Consider the following 15,865-nt stretch of genomic DNA (forward strand, 5'->3'; position numbering starts at 1 on the left):
TGCTGGTTCCCTCTCACAGACAAAAACATACAGTTAGGAGAGTCGGCATCTCTAAATCACCATTAGTCTGTGAATGTGCGCACCGCGGTAAACAGACTCCCTATCCAGGACATCCCCTTCCTCGCACCCTGTACTGTCTGGAACAGCCCCCAAGCTCCTTGTGACCCTGCACTGGATACGTGGTTATGGATGAGAGGTGAAGTATATTAGTGTTTTACTTTATTAAATTTAGGTTTTGGCCTGAGCAAGAATGGCAGAGACCCAGAGGATTGGGTTTATGTGCTTAAGGACAAGGGCCATTGTTTTGGCCCCATTAGCAGCTTGTTATCTGTGTTACATTGTATGCATTCAGTTCAACAATTGAATAAAAACACTGTAAGCAGATATTAATGATTATCAACAAACCAAACTATTCAGCTAACAGCAGAATTCCATTAGAATTGTCTTTTAATCTAAGAAAATCAGAAAATAGTAATTAATTAAGATGTTTTAACATCTAATATTGTAAGATGAGAGTGGTTAAGTCAAACTTATCCCTAATTTACTAATCAGGTAACTGAGACTACTCTGGGCTAGAGGCATTCAGAGCACAAGGGGCTGTCTAACATGACGATGGATCCTAAAATTAAACTACAGGAACTCCAAAGTGGGCTGAAAAGCTCATTCTCACCACGGAAACTGACTCTGCCCCCTCTCACCCACGCTTAAGAGACAGATACAGACACATGCTCACGCAGCCAGAAGCCAGGACAATGTCGCCCCTTCTGAAAATCCATTGTATATGTCATTGGTCTTAGAGCATAGGGCTCAGTTGGCTCTCATTCAGAGGTTTGTTTTATGGGGCCAGATGGAGTCGGTCTCTTTCCTTTGAGCTTGACAGTTGCCAGTAGGTACTGGCTTGGTAGTTTGGGTGACTTGGAGGTCATGGATCTTGTTGACCAGCATCTTGCTCTGTGCTTTTGGTTGGCTGGTTTCTGGTTTAGGGATTCATGAGCCCAAGGAGCCGACATTCCACAGCTGGTGTGCCGTGTCACTGGTGTCCTGCTTTTGGGGTTTTCTACCTGTGTGTCCTGGTTTTTGTGTTCTTCCCCTTTTAAGCTCCCCAGTTTCTACTCCAGGATCTTCAGCCCTCTGTGTTTGATTCTGTCTTCTGCTTCACCTCATTCTGGAGCCATCCATCCAGTCAGCGGCCCAAATCCCCCTGGTTCCCTGCTTCCAGCAGTGTAAACACTGCTGGGGTTAGGAGGTAGTAAACCTGGATTGATGGGTGGTGGCCAAAATGTTAGGTAGATCTTGTCTATGAAGGCTAATAAAAGGTTTCTACGCAATAAGCATTGAGTCTGAGTTGAGATGGTTATGATAAAACAAGAATACTGAGAATATTAAGAATTTTGCTAACATTTCATTATTATTATTATATTAAGAATAGTAGTGTTTTACTACTATCTAATAAATAATGAGCATCAGCCTAGCTAAGAGAATCACTTCAAATAATTTTTGTTTTCCTATATAGACCTGAGAGGTAAATGCACATTTGATTAAAACATGTAACATATAGCGCTTTAAGGTACCAATGTTAAAATGTGAGCTACAAGCAAACGGAGATGGACACCAGTCTGAGAAGCGAAAGATGGCCAGCCTTAGAGTTCCTGCAGGGTTTCCAACATGTGTGCATGAATTCTGTAAAAGCGAAGTACAAATTCCAACAGTATGCCAACTGCCTGGGTGTCAAAAGCAAAACGTCTATTTAAAGCCCAGGCAGTGACTGCCCTCTCCTCTCCCATAATCACTGCTGACACCGGCTCTCCGACAATGTGCCGATCAGCGTCGCGACATTAGAAAATGAGTTAGGTAAGATATGGCATTTTTAGATACATTTAAACTGTAATAGTGCAAATGTTCTGTTAGCCAGGGTAAATTACATGATAGCATCGTATTTAAAGTAAACTAACACACATTACTTGTATACTATCTAATCACAGCTACTAAGCATTACAGACATTAAACTAAATTGGAGTCAATTACACCGCAAATGTTATTGAAGGGGTCATTCTCAGTATGGGGTGCCTTTGTTGTGCCCCGTATAATGATTTCATTCAAATATCGCAAAATATTTCCCCCCTAAGTTCTATTATAAATGTATAAACAGTTAAAATATGTTCCTGAACATCATGTTTCAACAAAATAAATCATTAATTTCTTTCAGCTAATAAAAAATGGATTATTCTTAAACAGGGGATAAATAGGCATAGCATCAATAGAATTTTTGCACGTATTCTTTTCTGTTCATTTTTGTGTAGAGCAGAAAGCACAACTGTTGTGGATTACATGAAAGGAACTAATTTTATCAATAAATCATAATTCACAAAGATTTCAACAAACAAAAAGAATTATTGTTGAGAAAGGGACACAATAATTCTCTGAAAATGGCATTTCTGTCAAAAATCAAAGGACTCGAGGGCAGGTGTTGGGAGAACGAAAGTGGGCTGAAATTTAAACAAAATGGGGGCAGCGAAACAAAACGACTGTGAGGGGTCAAAATGAGAAGGCTAATATGGGGGAAGACTCAGGCAGACAAGAGGAGTGACGTCAATGATCAGACTCAGGAACACAGGACTGGGAAGGACTTGTATATGGGACTAACGAGGGGCTGACACGATGCAGGTGATGGTTATATAAATGGTTAGCACAATAGGGTAGGGGGTCATGAGAAAGATACATCTGGGAAAGAATGGGGGGGGATTCGAAGGACCCGAAGGGCCAGCAGCGACCCTGGCTGATCATACCAGGGGATGGACCAGACAGGTCATGACAGAATGTCATGGAAATACTCTTAATATTTTTTTGTTTTTGTCTGTGACGGGGTGGTCATTATTTGTGGTTGAACTACAAAACTTCTGCTTACTGTCACAAAATAAAAAGTGGTTAAGCTTGGCACGTTTTCTGAGTAGTCTAAGGTCTAAATAACATAATAAACGTTAACATTAAAACTATATTCTTTTTTTGGAAGTTACAGGATCCCAAAGGTAGCTTATACTGAGAATTACCAAAAGAACCGGCAACCATTACACGTGCTACAGCCTTCATCACCCCTCCTTTCCTATATAAGCTTTGCACATAGCTGTCGTTTATCAGAGATGCATTAACAGGAACAACAAGCTGTTCAGCAGCATAAATGTGCACAAATGTGCAACCGCAAGTAGCAGGTCGACCTCATTTTTATGTGAGACAGGCCTGCAACCTGACTGACATAACCTAATTAACATTTATATGAGCACTGAACTCCACTGAGAACAGTGCAGTCCCTGGGTGCTTCGGGTGTAAATGTTTGGCAGCTATAAGTATTCTGCAATTAGGGTCAGAATACAAACAGGCCTGTTGAATATTCATCAGCTGAACTCAAAACTCTTTGCATTTGAAGTGTCTCGATCCAACATTTTATGAGATGTGCATCACAGTGTAGCGTTACACTAGATACCAGCTATTGTTGGATCCTTGGAAATAATTTCCAGATATTGCACACATTACATTATGTCAGCATGACATTTCACAATGACAGAACCAGGTTGTACGAGGACATGAATTTTATTTGGGGGGTCCCCCTTTGGGGCATTTCTTTGGTAGACAACTATTTCAGTCAAACCTGAAAATGTTTTAAAAGGTTAGCTCAGTGGAGATGGAATTGTCTCATACATGACAAGTTAAAAGGCATAGCAGGAACTCACAAACAATCGCACAAACAATCTTAATGTGGAACAGCTAACTGATCTCTGGTATGACAGACTACATTCCAGAATGTAGGCATGATGAAGGGACCTGTATAGTCAGCAACAAAGGGCTGGGCTGTTTTCAGGAATACCTGCCACAAGGCACTATCAGTGAAAACAACTGTAGACCAGAAGCTGTTACTGTACTAAAGACGTTATCGTTAAGTTTTGGGGACTGTTTCAAAACAGTGACTTACGAGGTCGCTTCCCTAAATACCCGTGTGCTTCAGCTTCACAGCAAGCGTTCTCCTCTGTCGTCGTGCCACCTAGTGGTGTATAGTGGTCAGTGTCATAGCTTCACGCGCCTTTCAACAAGCCCGTGCAATAATCAGGTGCAGTACCTCGCAGGTACATAGAGGTTCTAGTTCAAAAACTACATTGATAAATATTACGTTGCTGTGTTGGGCTCATCCTAATTCATGTAACTGCCCCTTTTAATTCTCTCTGTTTAAGGAAGTTAACGTACTACATAACAATCCATGATCAATTCAAATAAAATATTTTAATTTTTGTAATCTGGCTTGTTTATGTGTGCACCCTTCTGGAGAGCAGAGGACGGTATAATAGCAGTATATATTAAAAAATTATTAAATCTCGAAGTGTAACGTAGCGGAACATTGAAAAAAAACTAAGATTTTTATGCCGTAAAAGCCGGACAATAAAGGAAGATGCACACGACGATGTTACCCTCAATTTAGTCCGACTAGATATATAGGACAAAGGTGACCAGGGGTTTTGAGGGGGGGTGCCAGCAAAGATAGGTTTGTATTCAACTGTTTTTCAGACGACTTGTCATAGCACTTTTACGGGGGCAGCCAGGTCGTGTCGTAGACTTGATTCGTCGACTTCATAATTAACTGTAATTATTTTCAACAGCAACGATGTCTAAACAACCACAACCGATCAGCCCATTAAAAAATTTCTTCGCTGGCGGCTTCGGAGGCGTTTGTCTGGTCTTTGCTGGGCACCCCCTTGATACCATAAAGGTAAAATTGTATTTGTAAAATATAATGAATATTGTAATTTTGTGAAACAATAATGTTTAGCACTTCCGTGAATGGCTGATCTGCAGGCTTTTTGTTAACTGAAATAGTTTCGTTAAATTTTGTACTTTAACTTTAAATTTTGTAGTAGTGTTAGACACTGTAATGACAGATTATTATATTTTATATGCCTTGTTGAATTTTGTACGATAATTCTTCTTTTGCCATTTCTAAAAAGTCCTTATCCTGTAATGCATTATTAACGCATCAATTTACTGAGTGCGTTCAGAAACACGAATCGACCTTTGACACACTAAAGAGTCTGTAAATATGCAGTAGAAATATGTGACCTTTTAACCTGTGGTGTCACATTGTTTAGAAGGTGCGCTGCCAAATGTTGGTTTGCTAACTCTCACGTGTCTGACATGATAGTTAGGCTTTCAGGCTCACAGTCACGCAAGAAATCTTACGGCAAATCTATATTATTACATTATAAACCTAAAATTAACTACATCAAAAGCGTTGGGGTGGTTTGCAAACCCTACAGACTACTTACAAGATGATGAAACAGTTACTTACATGTAATTGCGTGTGCAGACTTGTCTCGAATTGAAAATCTGACGCCAGTCAGCTGACCAAAGTTGGCCACCCTGCAAATGCATTTACCCAGTTTAGTTATTTATTATGGTTTTTCAGGCTTGTGTAGGCGGCAGAGATATTCTAAATGATTAATTCAGATGGTTACCACTGCTGTCTGAGCAAATGCGGTAACCACATCTCTAAAAAGTGCCGCCTTAGCATGTCAGGATTTCTGTGAAGCATGACCTTATGCACAGAGATTTGGCTGTATCATGCTCAGCCATGTGGTCTATCCAGGTGCGCCTACAGACTCAACCCAAGCCCAGTCCAGGCCAGCCGCTGCTGTACACTGGCACCTTCGACTGCTTCAGGAAGACCTTTGCCAGGGAGGTGAGAAGGAAAACACCCGAAATCCGTGCCGAATGATAGAGTACAGCTTTAATGCAGCTGAGCTGCTCTGCATAACGTGCCAGTCAGTCTCTCAGACCTTCTGATACAGTTGCTCCCTAAGCCAAACTCAAGGCTCAGCAGACTAAATCCCTCTGTTCATGATAAGAAGATCGTGGTTCGAGCCTCGGCCTCGGAAGAACAGTCACATGTCCGTGGGCCCTTGAGCAAGGCCCTTAACCCCCAGCTCCAGGGATGCTGCACATTAGCTGACCCTGTGTCATGACCCCCAAGCTATGGAGAGCAAGCTGGGGTCGGCGACACCCCCCCCCCAGTATGTGTTACAGCCTTGGTCTCCCCCCACACCCCCCCCCCCAGTGTTGACTCCATGGCTACGGCCTTGGACAAACAGATCTGCTAGCATGTAATGCTAACTGGTCCAGTTTTTCAAAGAGCCTGGCTCGGCGAACGTTGGCCGGCCTCATCAGACAAAACTCAGTGGTCAGCAGCATCAGAAAGCCCATGGGAATGGGCGGGCAGCTTTTTCTAGTGATGGGGAATGGGAGCAGCCCATAGTGATGGGGATTATTGTGTGCATTCAGCTGCCTGCTTTAGCGCACTGGCCACTGGATGCTTCCTTGATTCGACTAAATCGTAATCCCGATTCACAGTACAGAGTATTTTCATCGTCATCGTTCTGTCATCTACATAATTGGTAATAACTGCTAATTTGATAGAATAAGACATAATTGAATAATTCCACACTGGCAGCACTGAGGTAAATACCCCCCACCCCCTGTGGTTTTTGCTCCTGCCACCCCTATGCCCCGTCTTCCTTTTAGGGTGTGCGAGGACTCTACAAAGGCATGGCGGCCCCCATCATCGGAGTCACACCCATGTTTGCCATCTGCTTCTTTGGCTTCGGATTGGGCAAGAAGCTGCAGCAGAAGCACCCTGAGGACGTGCTGACGTGAGTGTGCTGGGGAGTGCGTGCGCCTGTCAGCGGCTTGTCAGCGGCGTGCCAGTGGCTTGTCAGTGGCGTGCGCGTGTCAGCAACGTGTCAGCGGCGTGTCAGCGGCGTGTGCCTGTCACCGGCGTGTGCCTGTCAGCGGCGTGTGCCTGTCAGCGGCGTGTGCCTGTCAGTGGCTTGTCAGTGGCTTGTCAGTGGCTTGTCAGCGGCTTGTCAGCGGCTTGTCAGCGGCTTGTCAGCGGCTTGTCAGCGGCGTGCGCGTGTCAGCAACGTGTCAGCGGCGTGCGCGTGTCAGCGGCGTGCGCGTGTCAGCGGCGTGTCAGCGGCGTGCGCCTGTCAGCAACGTGTCAGCGGCGTGCGCGTGTCAGCGGCGTGTCAGCGGCGTGCGCGTGTCAGCGGCGTGTCAGCGGCGTGCGCGTGTCAGCGGCGTGCGCGTGTCAGCGGCGTGCGCGTGTCAGCGGCGTGTCAGCGGCGTGCGCCTGTCAGCGGCTTGTCAGCGGCGTGCACCTGTCAGCAACGTGTCAGTGGCGTGTCAGCGGTGTGCGCGTGTCAGCGGCGTGTCAGCGGCGTGTCAGCGGCGTGTCAGCGGCGTGTGCCTGTCAGTGGCTTGTCAGCGGCTTGTCAGCGGCTTGTCAGCGGCTTGTCAGCGGCGTGCGCGTGTCAGCAACGTGTCAGCGGCGTGCGCGTGTCAGCAACGTGTCAGCGGCGTGCGCGTGTCAGCGGCTTGTCAGCGGCGTGCGCGTGTCAGCGGCGTGCGCGTGTCAGTGGCATGTCAGCGGCGTGCGCGTGTCAGCGGCGTGTCAGCGGCGTGCGCGTGTCAGCGGCTTGTCAGCGGCGTGCGCGTGTCAGCGGCGTGCGCGTGTCAGCGGCTTGTCAGCGGCGTGTCAGCGGCGTGTCAGCGGCTTGTCAGCAGCGTGCGCTTACCTGATGCCTAAGTATCAACCCATTTTGTGTCTTAAATGACCATTAAGAAAATAATTAGTATAACATGACTACAGCTACTGCCTAGTTGTGCAGCTTGTCACATGTAGTCCGTAAAATACAGCTACCATTGTTATAGACTGTAGTATCACATGAGGTATATTTGTATGGATACATTCTGATTGTATAATAGCTGGTTATTGGTTTCACTGCGGCAGCATGTTTTAGCTCCTACTTGAGCTGGTCTTGACAGGTCCATGCCGTCATTGGCCCGCACTATCACTCGCCCGCGTCATCATTGGCTGCCTGTCCTCTCACCTCTTTATGATTGCATGCCAGTTGCTTTTCCAGACTCTCCCGTTAAGACCCTCCATGACTGGCCATCTGTCCCCAGGTACCCGCAGCTCTTTGCAGCAGGAATGCTGTCAGGGATCTTCACTACTGCTATCATGGCTCCCGGGGAGAGGATCAAGTGTCTCTTGCAGGTTGCAAATCACTGTTCCCATTCTTACTTTCTGTGTGTGTGTGTGTGTGTGTGTGTACCAGTGTGCTTCATATGCTTGTGCCTGTATATAAATGTACAATCTTATGTTAAATCCATTTGGAACTTAATACTTTGTCCTTTGGGACATTAAGTCTTTGCATTCCCAGTGAATTTCAACATTGCACAATCTGTGTGTGTGTGTGTGTGTTCTCACAGATTCAGGCTTCATCGGGAGAAATTAAGTATGCTGGGCCCATGGACTGCGTGAAGCAGCTGTACCGGGAGAGTGGGATCCGGGGCGTTTACAAAGGCACTGGGCTGACTCTCATGAGGGGTACCATCCGTCCGTCCATCCGTCTGTCGGCCGCAGAGGTGTTTCCCTGCTGTTTGGCAGCCGGCGACAGGGTGACTGACCCCACCTCTCTGTCTCAGATGTGCCGGCCAGCGGGATGTACTTCATGACTTATGAGTGGTTGAAGAACATCTTGACACCAGAAGGCCGGAGGTCGGTGTGGCGTCCGCCAGCGTGCGCTGAAATTGCCCTTTAAGCAAATGGCTCCTTTGACAAAGTGGTCTGTCTCATGGGCCACTAGATGATGTGTAGGGAGCCCCAGCAACTGCAGGTCTGCTTAGGAAATTCGTTCTTAATAAGGTCCTGATCTGCAGGCATGCAGGTAGTGATATGCAACACTGAATCTGAGCTGGAAGATGGTGTAGTAATAATAATAATAATAATAATAATAATGCATTTTGTTTTCATGGATGTAAAGATATTACATAGGAAGTGTTGGGGGATACAGGGGGCAGCTAAGTAATTATATACGATATAAGAATAATATATGTACAAAATATTATATGTTGTATATGAATTAATAGTGGAAAATATATAGTACAGGATTTTAATATACAAGGCATATATGTGTTTCATGTATATGATGTATGGTACTGTGGTAATGTTGCGCTAAAATGCAGTATGTCTCGGTGGCGCCCCCTACAGCCCCAGTGAGCTGAGTGTGCCGAGCATCCTCTTCGCCGGCGGCATGGCTGGCATCTTCAACTGGGCCGTGGCCATCCCACCTGATGTGCTTAAGTCCCGCTTCCAGACAGGTGAGCCCCCCCCCCCCCCACACACACACACGCCCCCAGCCTCTAACAGGTCTGTGTCTCTGCTCATTGCTGATGATGAAGGTGGGCGTGACAGACCCTGTACAGTGCACTGCTGGAAATGCCGTCGCTGGTCGGTCTCCATTAGAGCAGTGTTACTCGACCCAGTCCTTGGGAAACCCCAGATGGTCCACGTTTTTCCCCAAGGACTGGTTTGAGAAACACCGCTTTAGAGGTCCATGTAACTGCAGAAAAAAACACTAGAATGTGAGAATGTGCCCCCCCCACCCCAGGAAAGAGGATGAGTCCTGACCCTGATAAGCATCTCCTCATGCTGGGTCTCGAGTATAAATTATCACAGAACTATGCAGATTAGCTAGTTGGTTCATGTCTGGTATCTTTAGTTAAAGATGGACCTTTTCCCTTTGGCTAGCAGTGATCATGGCTCCATTAATTAGCCCTATTCTGTGACGAGCGGGAGAGAATTAACCTGCTAAGGGATTCTGCAGCTTGCCGTGTCTGTCAGGTGCCAGGGATGCATCACATCACTGCTCCTGCCGCCGCCACCGAACCCTCGTTAATGGGACAGGGCGCTCAGCGGCGGGGGGGGAGGTTGGAGCGGGAAAGGATGGGCAATGGACACGGGGGGGTTCTCTGATCGCGGACAAGCACGTGGCCGTTGGGTGCGGGCTGGCAGAGTTACTGAATTGGAGGGAACAGAATTTGTGTGTGTGTGTGTGTGTGTGTGTGTGTGTGTGTGTGTGTGTGTGGAGAGAGGCAGGTCTGAAAAAGTCATCCAGGTGGTCTTCTAGTTGGGATCCAGCATGCAGAGGACCTGTAGCTCTTGCTTTTCTAGAGTCTGTTTTACATGCAAAAATAAGATTAAGTCAAAACTTAATCTGAAAACAAGACTCCTTCCTGGGAAATGTATGATCATTAACATAATGTTATATCTCATAGTTAAAACAGACTGAGGTATCCCCAGGAAAAACCTGCTGTAAATAATGCTGACCTTCCCCGCACCCCCCCCCCCCCCCCAGCTCCTGAAGGAAAGTACCCCAACGGCTTTCGGGACGTCCTCCGCGAGCTGCTCAGAGAAGAAGGCGTGGGCTCCCTATACAAGGGCTTCACGGCCGTCATGCTGAGGGCTTTCCCCGCCAATGCCGTGCGTACCCATCATCGACCCCGCAAACAAACACACCACGCCCCGTCCAAACTGTGCCTCTTTATCACCATGATGTAGCGCTCGAAACGGCCGCTAGCACCTCATATTCATCAGTGGCTTATAACCTGTGACTCACGTCAGCACTGTTTACACATCTGCTGGCAACACTGTGCAGTTATCAGCATAGCCCTGCTACTCACACCCCCCCCCCCTCCCAGGCCTCCTGCCAACACTCTGGTTACTCACCCGCATCCCCTCACCCCCTCCTTATGCAAGCATGAAAAAAAAATTCTCATTTGCAGTCCTTACTGTGCAGCTCACTTTCACACAGGGCATATTCTGAGGCTCCTGATCGTGTCTCCCTGCAGGCCTGTTTCCTTGGGTTTGAAGTCGCAATGAAGTTCCTCAACTGGGCCGTGCCGAACCTGTGACCCCACCCTACCCATTTCCCCCCCAACCTCTGATTTGGACCGATTCACGCCCAAAAACACAGTCACACCAAGGCTAAGTAGGACTGATGGAGGAATGGGCGTGACAGCTGGAGTCGTCTAGCTACCTGTTCTCGTTTGCTTGAAGTTTAATTCTATTTTTTTTTTTTAAACAACAAAGGGGGAATTGGACACAGGTGCCTTACACTGTCTGAATGTGTCTCCTCAATGCACATGCACTCTGTTTGTGTGGGACAAGCCATTAGCTCCCAGTTCTGCAGCGGTCTATAGTACGACTGTAAAACCATCTCTGATTTCTCTGAGTGTGTTTCTGTGTCCATGTCACTAAATGTCAGGTTCTGTCTCTAAGGGGACAGCTTTGCTGAAATTCACACAAAGGGTAATTATTATAATTTATCATTCTGTTGTTAATTAATTCCAAAGATTGACATTTAATACATTTAATCTTGAGATCGGGACCGCAGGTGCCCGTCACATTAACACGTAGCTGCCACTGGCCATAGAGATGCAACACCACATGTCGAGACATTAATAAATATGAGAACAAACATGCTACTATGTAGCAATGTGATAGGTTCTATTATGTTTTATGTCTTAAGCGCTGTGGGATTTGAAACAAACGTCTACATGGAAACAGAAGGCATCAGGGTCGAATACCCAGTATCACTTGGAGTGGTCTATCAGTAATGCAAGAGAGGGCAAACTTTTGAGAAGCAGTTCAACTGCCTTGTATTCCTGGAAGACATTTTACCTGGCTGACTTAGTTATGTAGGCTTGTATTTGTAACCATGTCAACTTCACACATGCATGGGTTCCCAGAATGCTGAAACGGATGGATGGATGGAAAACAGACTGACTGACAGATAGCACATGCTGAATTGTTTTACGTGATGGGTGTAAGGTGAGCTCCAATGTGCTGGGGTTTACAGTCCTGCTAGAACATGACCAATGCGTTCCTCCAAAACCTCGCGTTCACTAAAATCGCGAACCAAAATACTCGTATCCAACTGGAAAACCGGGATTTGGGGAATGCAACTCCAAAACGTAACTTAGGCCAAGCAACATGAATTAAATAATAGAATCAGTAATACCAGTGGTCAATAATGTAATTATATGTATTTTAAATCCATCCATCCCTCCATACATTTTCTGTAACATCCTATTAAGGGTTGCAGGGGGCCCAGATCCTATTCCGCAGGCTCCAGGTGCAAGGCAAGGAACACCCCAGGGTGGTATATTTTAAATAATAATAATGCATTAATAAATTATATCATAAACATAATCTCACGAGAATTGCCTAGTAACTGCTTCAACCAAAACTGCTAAACTCATCACCTTGCCGATTGCGATGAATTGGGAGTGGTAATGGCCAAAATGACGCTTCATGAACCATTTGCTGTATTTTCTGTTCCCACCAGATGGTGCTCTTGGTTTACTTTGGGGCATGCTTCAAGTTTGTTTTTCTTGTTTTTTTTTTTTTAAACAGTGGGGTCGGAAGAGATAGCACATGGTTCATGAGGCGATGTTTTGGTCATCATTAGTAGATTTTTAGAATCTAAGACTTTGACCTGTGCAATATGTGGATGTACAAAAAGTTTGATCCTTTTAGATTTGAAAACCATTTTGACTGAAAAGAAGAGGTGCAAAAAGAATGATTTCTTCATGAATCGGATATCGCTATCGGATATTCATGTGGATCGCTGTTTTTGCCTGTAAGTAGTGTTTCTCACTAAGACCATATTATGTTGTAGTTTGCACGATTTTCAGTCAGAGAGGAAAGCAATTACAAATGCGATTTCGCACTGTATTGAACTTGGGTTTTGTATCAATCGTGTTAGATTGCTGGTGTGATATGCGTTGTACCAGGTCTCGCTGTATTTTCATCTGACAATAATATCATCCATCTTCGAAAAGCTTATGTTGATCAGGTTCATGAGGCTGGAGCTCAAGTGGTGATCATGACAAAGCTCTAACAGTCCATTTACGCTTTCATGTTCATCACGTTGAGTTATAGCCAAGGAATAAGCGTCATTTGCAGGTAGGTAGGACCAGACCCATCCCCGGTAATCTTTGTAATTTCTTTGTGCCGAGTTGAGATACCAGCCACTTCATTAGTCAGACTAAACAAAAAGAACAAATTCTAAAAGCCTTCTTACATGTATTTAGCAGATGCTTTTGTCCAAAGTATCATAAGAACATAAGAAATTTACAAATGAGAGGAGGCCATTCGGCCCATCAAGCTCATTTGGGGAGAACTTTACTAATAGCTCAGAGTTGTCAAAATCTTATCTAGTTCCGATTTAAAGGAACCCAAGGTTTTAGCTTGTGCTACAATAGTAGGAAGACTATTCCATACTCTACATGCTGTGTAAAGAAGTGTTTCCTTAAATTCATTTTCAAATGTTCTCCCGCTAATTTCCACTTATGGGCATGAGTTCTACTGTTTAAACTTATACTGAAATAGCCATTTCGCTGAACAGCATCCAGACCTGTTAGAATCTTATATAGCTGGATCATGTCCCCCCTTAGTCTCCTTTGCTCGAGGCTGAACAGATTCAGCTCAGCTAACCTCTTCTCATAAGACGTTCCTCTAAGACCAGGAATCATTCTCGTAGCCCTACGTTGCACCCTTTCCAAGGCAGCAATGTCCTTCTTAAGGTATGGTGACCAAACCTGCACACAATATTCTAGGTGGGTCTTACCAATGAATTATATAATCATAGCATCACCTCCCTTGTCTTAAACTCCACACACCTTGAGATGTAACATCCTATTGGCCTTTTTTATTGCTTCCCCACATTGGTGAGAGTGGGACATGGAAGCATCAACAACAAGTTTACTGTATGTATTGACGTCAATATCATTAATGTAAATTAGGAACAATAGTGGTCCTAAAATTGAACCCTGCGGAACCCCAAACAAGTGAGAAGAGCTTGGGGTCAGACTGCAAGGCTAACAGTGCAGTTGGAGTTATGGGTCTTGCTTAAAGGCCTGACAATGATATAATTACTAATGGGATTTGAACCAACAATCTTCTGGACATGGTCCAATGAGATACGCCTATGCTCTTTGTGCATTTTTGGACCTGCCAGTTGTCAAACAGGATATCAGGTTAAAAACACATATCAGAGCTGACACTGGCAATCTAACCCTGGTTCTCCTGCACCATTGTCATGTTCTGTCTATTTTTACTGATGCCTCAGCACTTTGGCTCAGCCTCAGGACAGACGTGTTTAGAATTTTCACAGTTGTGTAAACTTGTGTAGGGGACAAAGCCCTCAGCATTATGGCTGTAAATAAAGTCAAAATTGATAATGTGGCGTAAGTAGCTAGAGTGAGTGTTATTTGGGAATATAATTCGGAGTTAAAGACAATTTTGTGGTATTCAGGTACAGACCATAAGAATCAAACAGTTTAACAGATATAATCAATAGTTGAGTGTCATGTTTGAAATGCAGCATCGGGGAGTAGTAATATCAAAATACAAACAAACAAACAGGCTTTATTTATCCATTTGCACAAGCACAGGCACACTGGAATGCTTCTCTTCGCCTACCCCATCTTGCTCTCCATAGCTTGGGGTCACAGCTGGGGGTTAAGGCTAGGGTTTCCACCCATCCCTTGCTCTACAAAGAACAAGTTGAGGGAGGCGTAAAAACAATTTCCCCACGGGGATTAATAAAGTGTTCATTATCATTATCATTAATACAGGACCATCCTGTACAATAGGGGACACATCAGTTTACTTTCCAATGCGTGATGATCCCATATTATAAGGGACGGGTGGAAAACCTACTTAAGGGCCTTATTGAAGGGCCCACAGACATATGTGACTGTTCTGCTAAGGCCAGGGCTTGAACTTGTGATCTTCTGATCACAGGCATAGGGACTTAGGCCTCTGTGCTTGTGATCAGAAAATCGCCGGTTCAAACCTGGCCTTGCCATGTATATGGGCCCTTAACCCCCAGCACGCTGAATTAGAATTTTTAGAATTAGGTGATCAGTGTTGACACACCACAGCACACAACAATTAAACGTGTCCTCTGCATTTAACCCATATGTGACACAGCAGGGGGCAGCTAATTCAGCGCCTTGGGGGCGGTACCTTGACCAGGGTACCTCAGTGGTGCCTTGCTGGTCGGGGATTCTTACCAGCAATCTTTCAATTACAAGTGCACTTCCCTATCCATTATGCCACCACGTGGTGCCACTACATGTGGCGGCCCTTTGTGGCTAGCTTGATCTCACCTTCAGAGCAAAATGGAGTAGACAAAAAAAGAGAATTTCCCCACAGGGATCAATAAAGTATCAAATACAGTGGTACCTCGGTTCTCGAACTCACTGGAACTCGAATTTCTTGAAAGTCGAACAAACCAGTTTGACCTAGAACTCGATCTGAATATCAGAAGTCGAACCGTGAACGCTGACCTAATATAAATTGTACGCGCCAGGAAATGAGTCATACTACAATGCAATTCTTACTTGAATGCCTTCTTCACAGACTGGACGATTAACCAAATAAAGCAGCGCAACATTACAGTAACTAGCAATAAATAAACCACTAACTTACGTGTACTATTACAGCATTTATGTCATTTATTTAAACTTTATTTTACCAAGTAAAACTGAAAACCAGTTCTCACTGCTTTATGTGATATTCGGGAGAAATAGCAGATTACGCATCGGAACTGCCTGGGATACAAACGTCATGCGTGTAACTAAACTCTTCAGCCAATAACTCTTCAGGCCAAAGGTGTGTCGTCACGGAGGCGGTTCCAGTTTGTGCAGCCGGGTGAGAGGTCGCAATGCATCTTACCGTAATGCATTGCGTCAGGATCAGAATGCGTTGCTTTTAGCCAGCGCTGTAAGCAAGTAGAACGCACCCAATGACCGGACTGGGGAAACAAACTGAAACGGGGACGAAATACAGAGGACTAATGACAACAACCAGAAACAGCTGATCACATGGGGATCTCACACGAGGTTAACGAGGGGGCGTGGCACACGGAAGGAGATTAGGGCAGGACAGGGGTAATGTTGCCATTAAGAAAAAAAA

The 15,865-nt window shown here is 45.3% G+C and overlaps 1 protein-coding gene across 1 annotated transcript; it reads left to right on the forward strand.

Annotated features, from left to right (window-relative positions):
* Positions 1–4,419: 4,419 nt before the first annotated feature.
* slc25a20 (solute carrier family 25 member 20) lies at positions 4,420–12,091 on the forward strand. Its single transcript, XM_072715598.1, has 10 exons — positions 4,420–4,528; positions 4,644–4,753; positions 5,627–5,719; positions 6,559–6,686; positions 8,002–8,092; positions 8,308–8,425; positions 8,524–8,596; positions 9,089–9,198; positions 10,236–10,360; positions 10,729–12,091. Exons 2-10 carry the CDS (start codon positions 4,649–4,651, stop codon positions 10,789–10,791), a joined length of 906 nt encoding a protein of 301 aa, XP_072571699.1. The 5' UTR covers positions 4,420–4,528; positions 4,644–4,648; the 3' UTR covers positions 10,792–12,091.
* The last annotated feature ends 3,774 nt before the right edge of the window (positions 12,092–15,865 follow it).

The sequence above is a fragment of the Paramormyrops kingsleyae genome, chromosome 8 (assembly GCF_048594095.1).
Source record: "Paramormyrops kingsleyae isolate MSU_618 chromosome 8, PKINGS_0.4, whole genome shotgun sequence".
Taxonomy (NCBI): domain Eukaryota; kingdom Metazoa; phylum Chordata; class Actinopteri; order Osteoglossiformes; family Mormyridae; genus Paramormyrops; species Paramormyrops kingsleyae.

Bases quoted from the DNA above. Each gene is read 5' to 3' on its own strand.
- slc25a20 (XM_072715598.1), top strand. From the start codon at position 4,649: ATGTCTAAACAACCACAACCGATCAGCCCATTAAAAAATTTCTTCGCT. The intron at 8,597-9,088 runs GTCGGTGTGGCG...CGCCCCCTACAG, and splicing joins TTGACACCAGAAGGCCGGAG to CCCCAGTGAGCTGAGTGTGC. The intron at 10,361-10,728 runs GTGCGTACCCAT...GTCTCCCTGCAG, and splicing joins GGGCTTTCCCCGCCAATGCC to GCCTGTTTCCTTGGGTTTGA.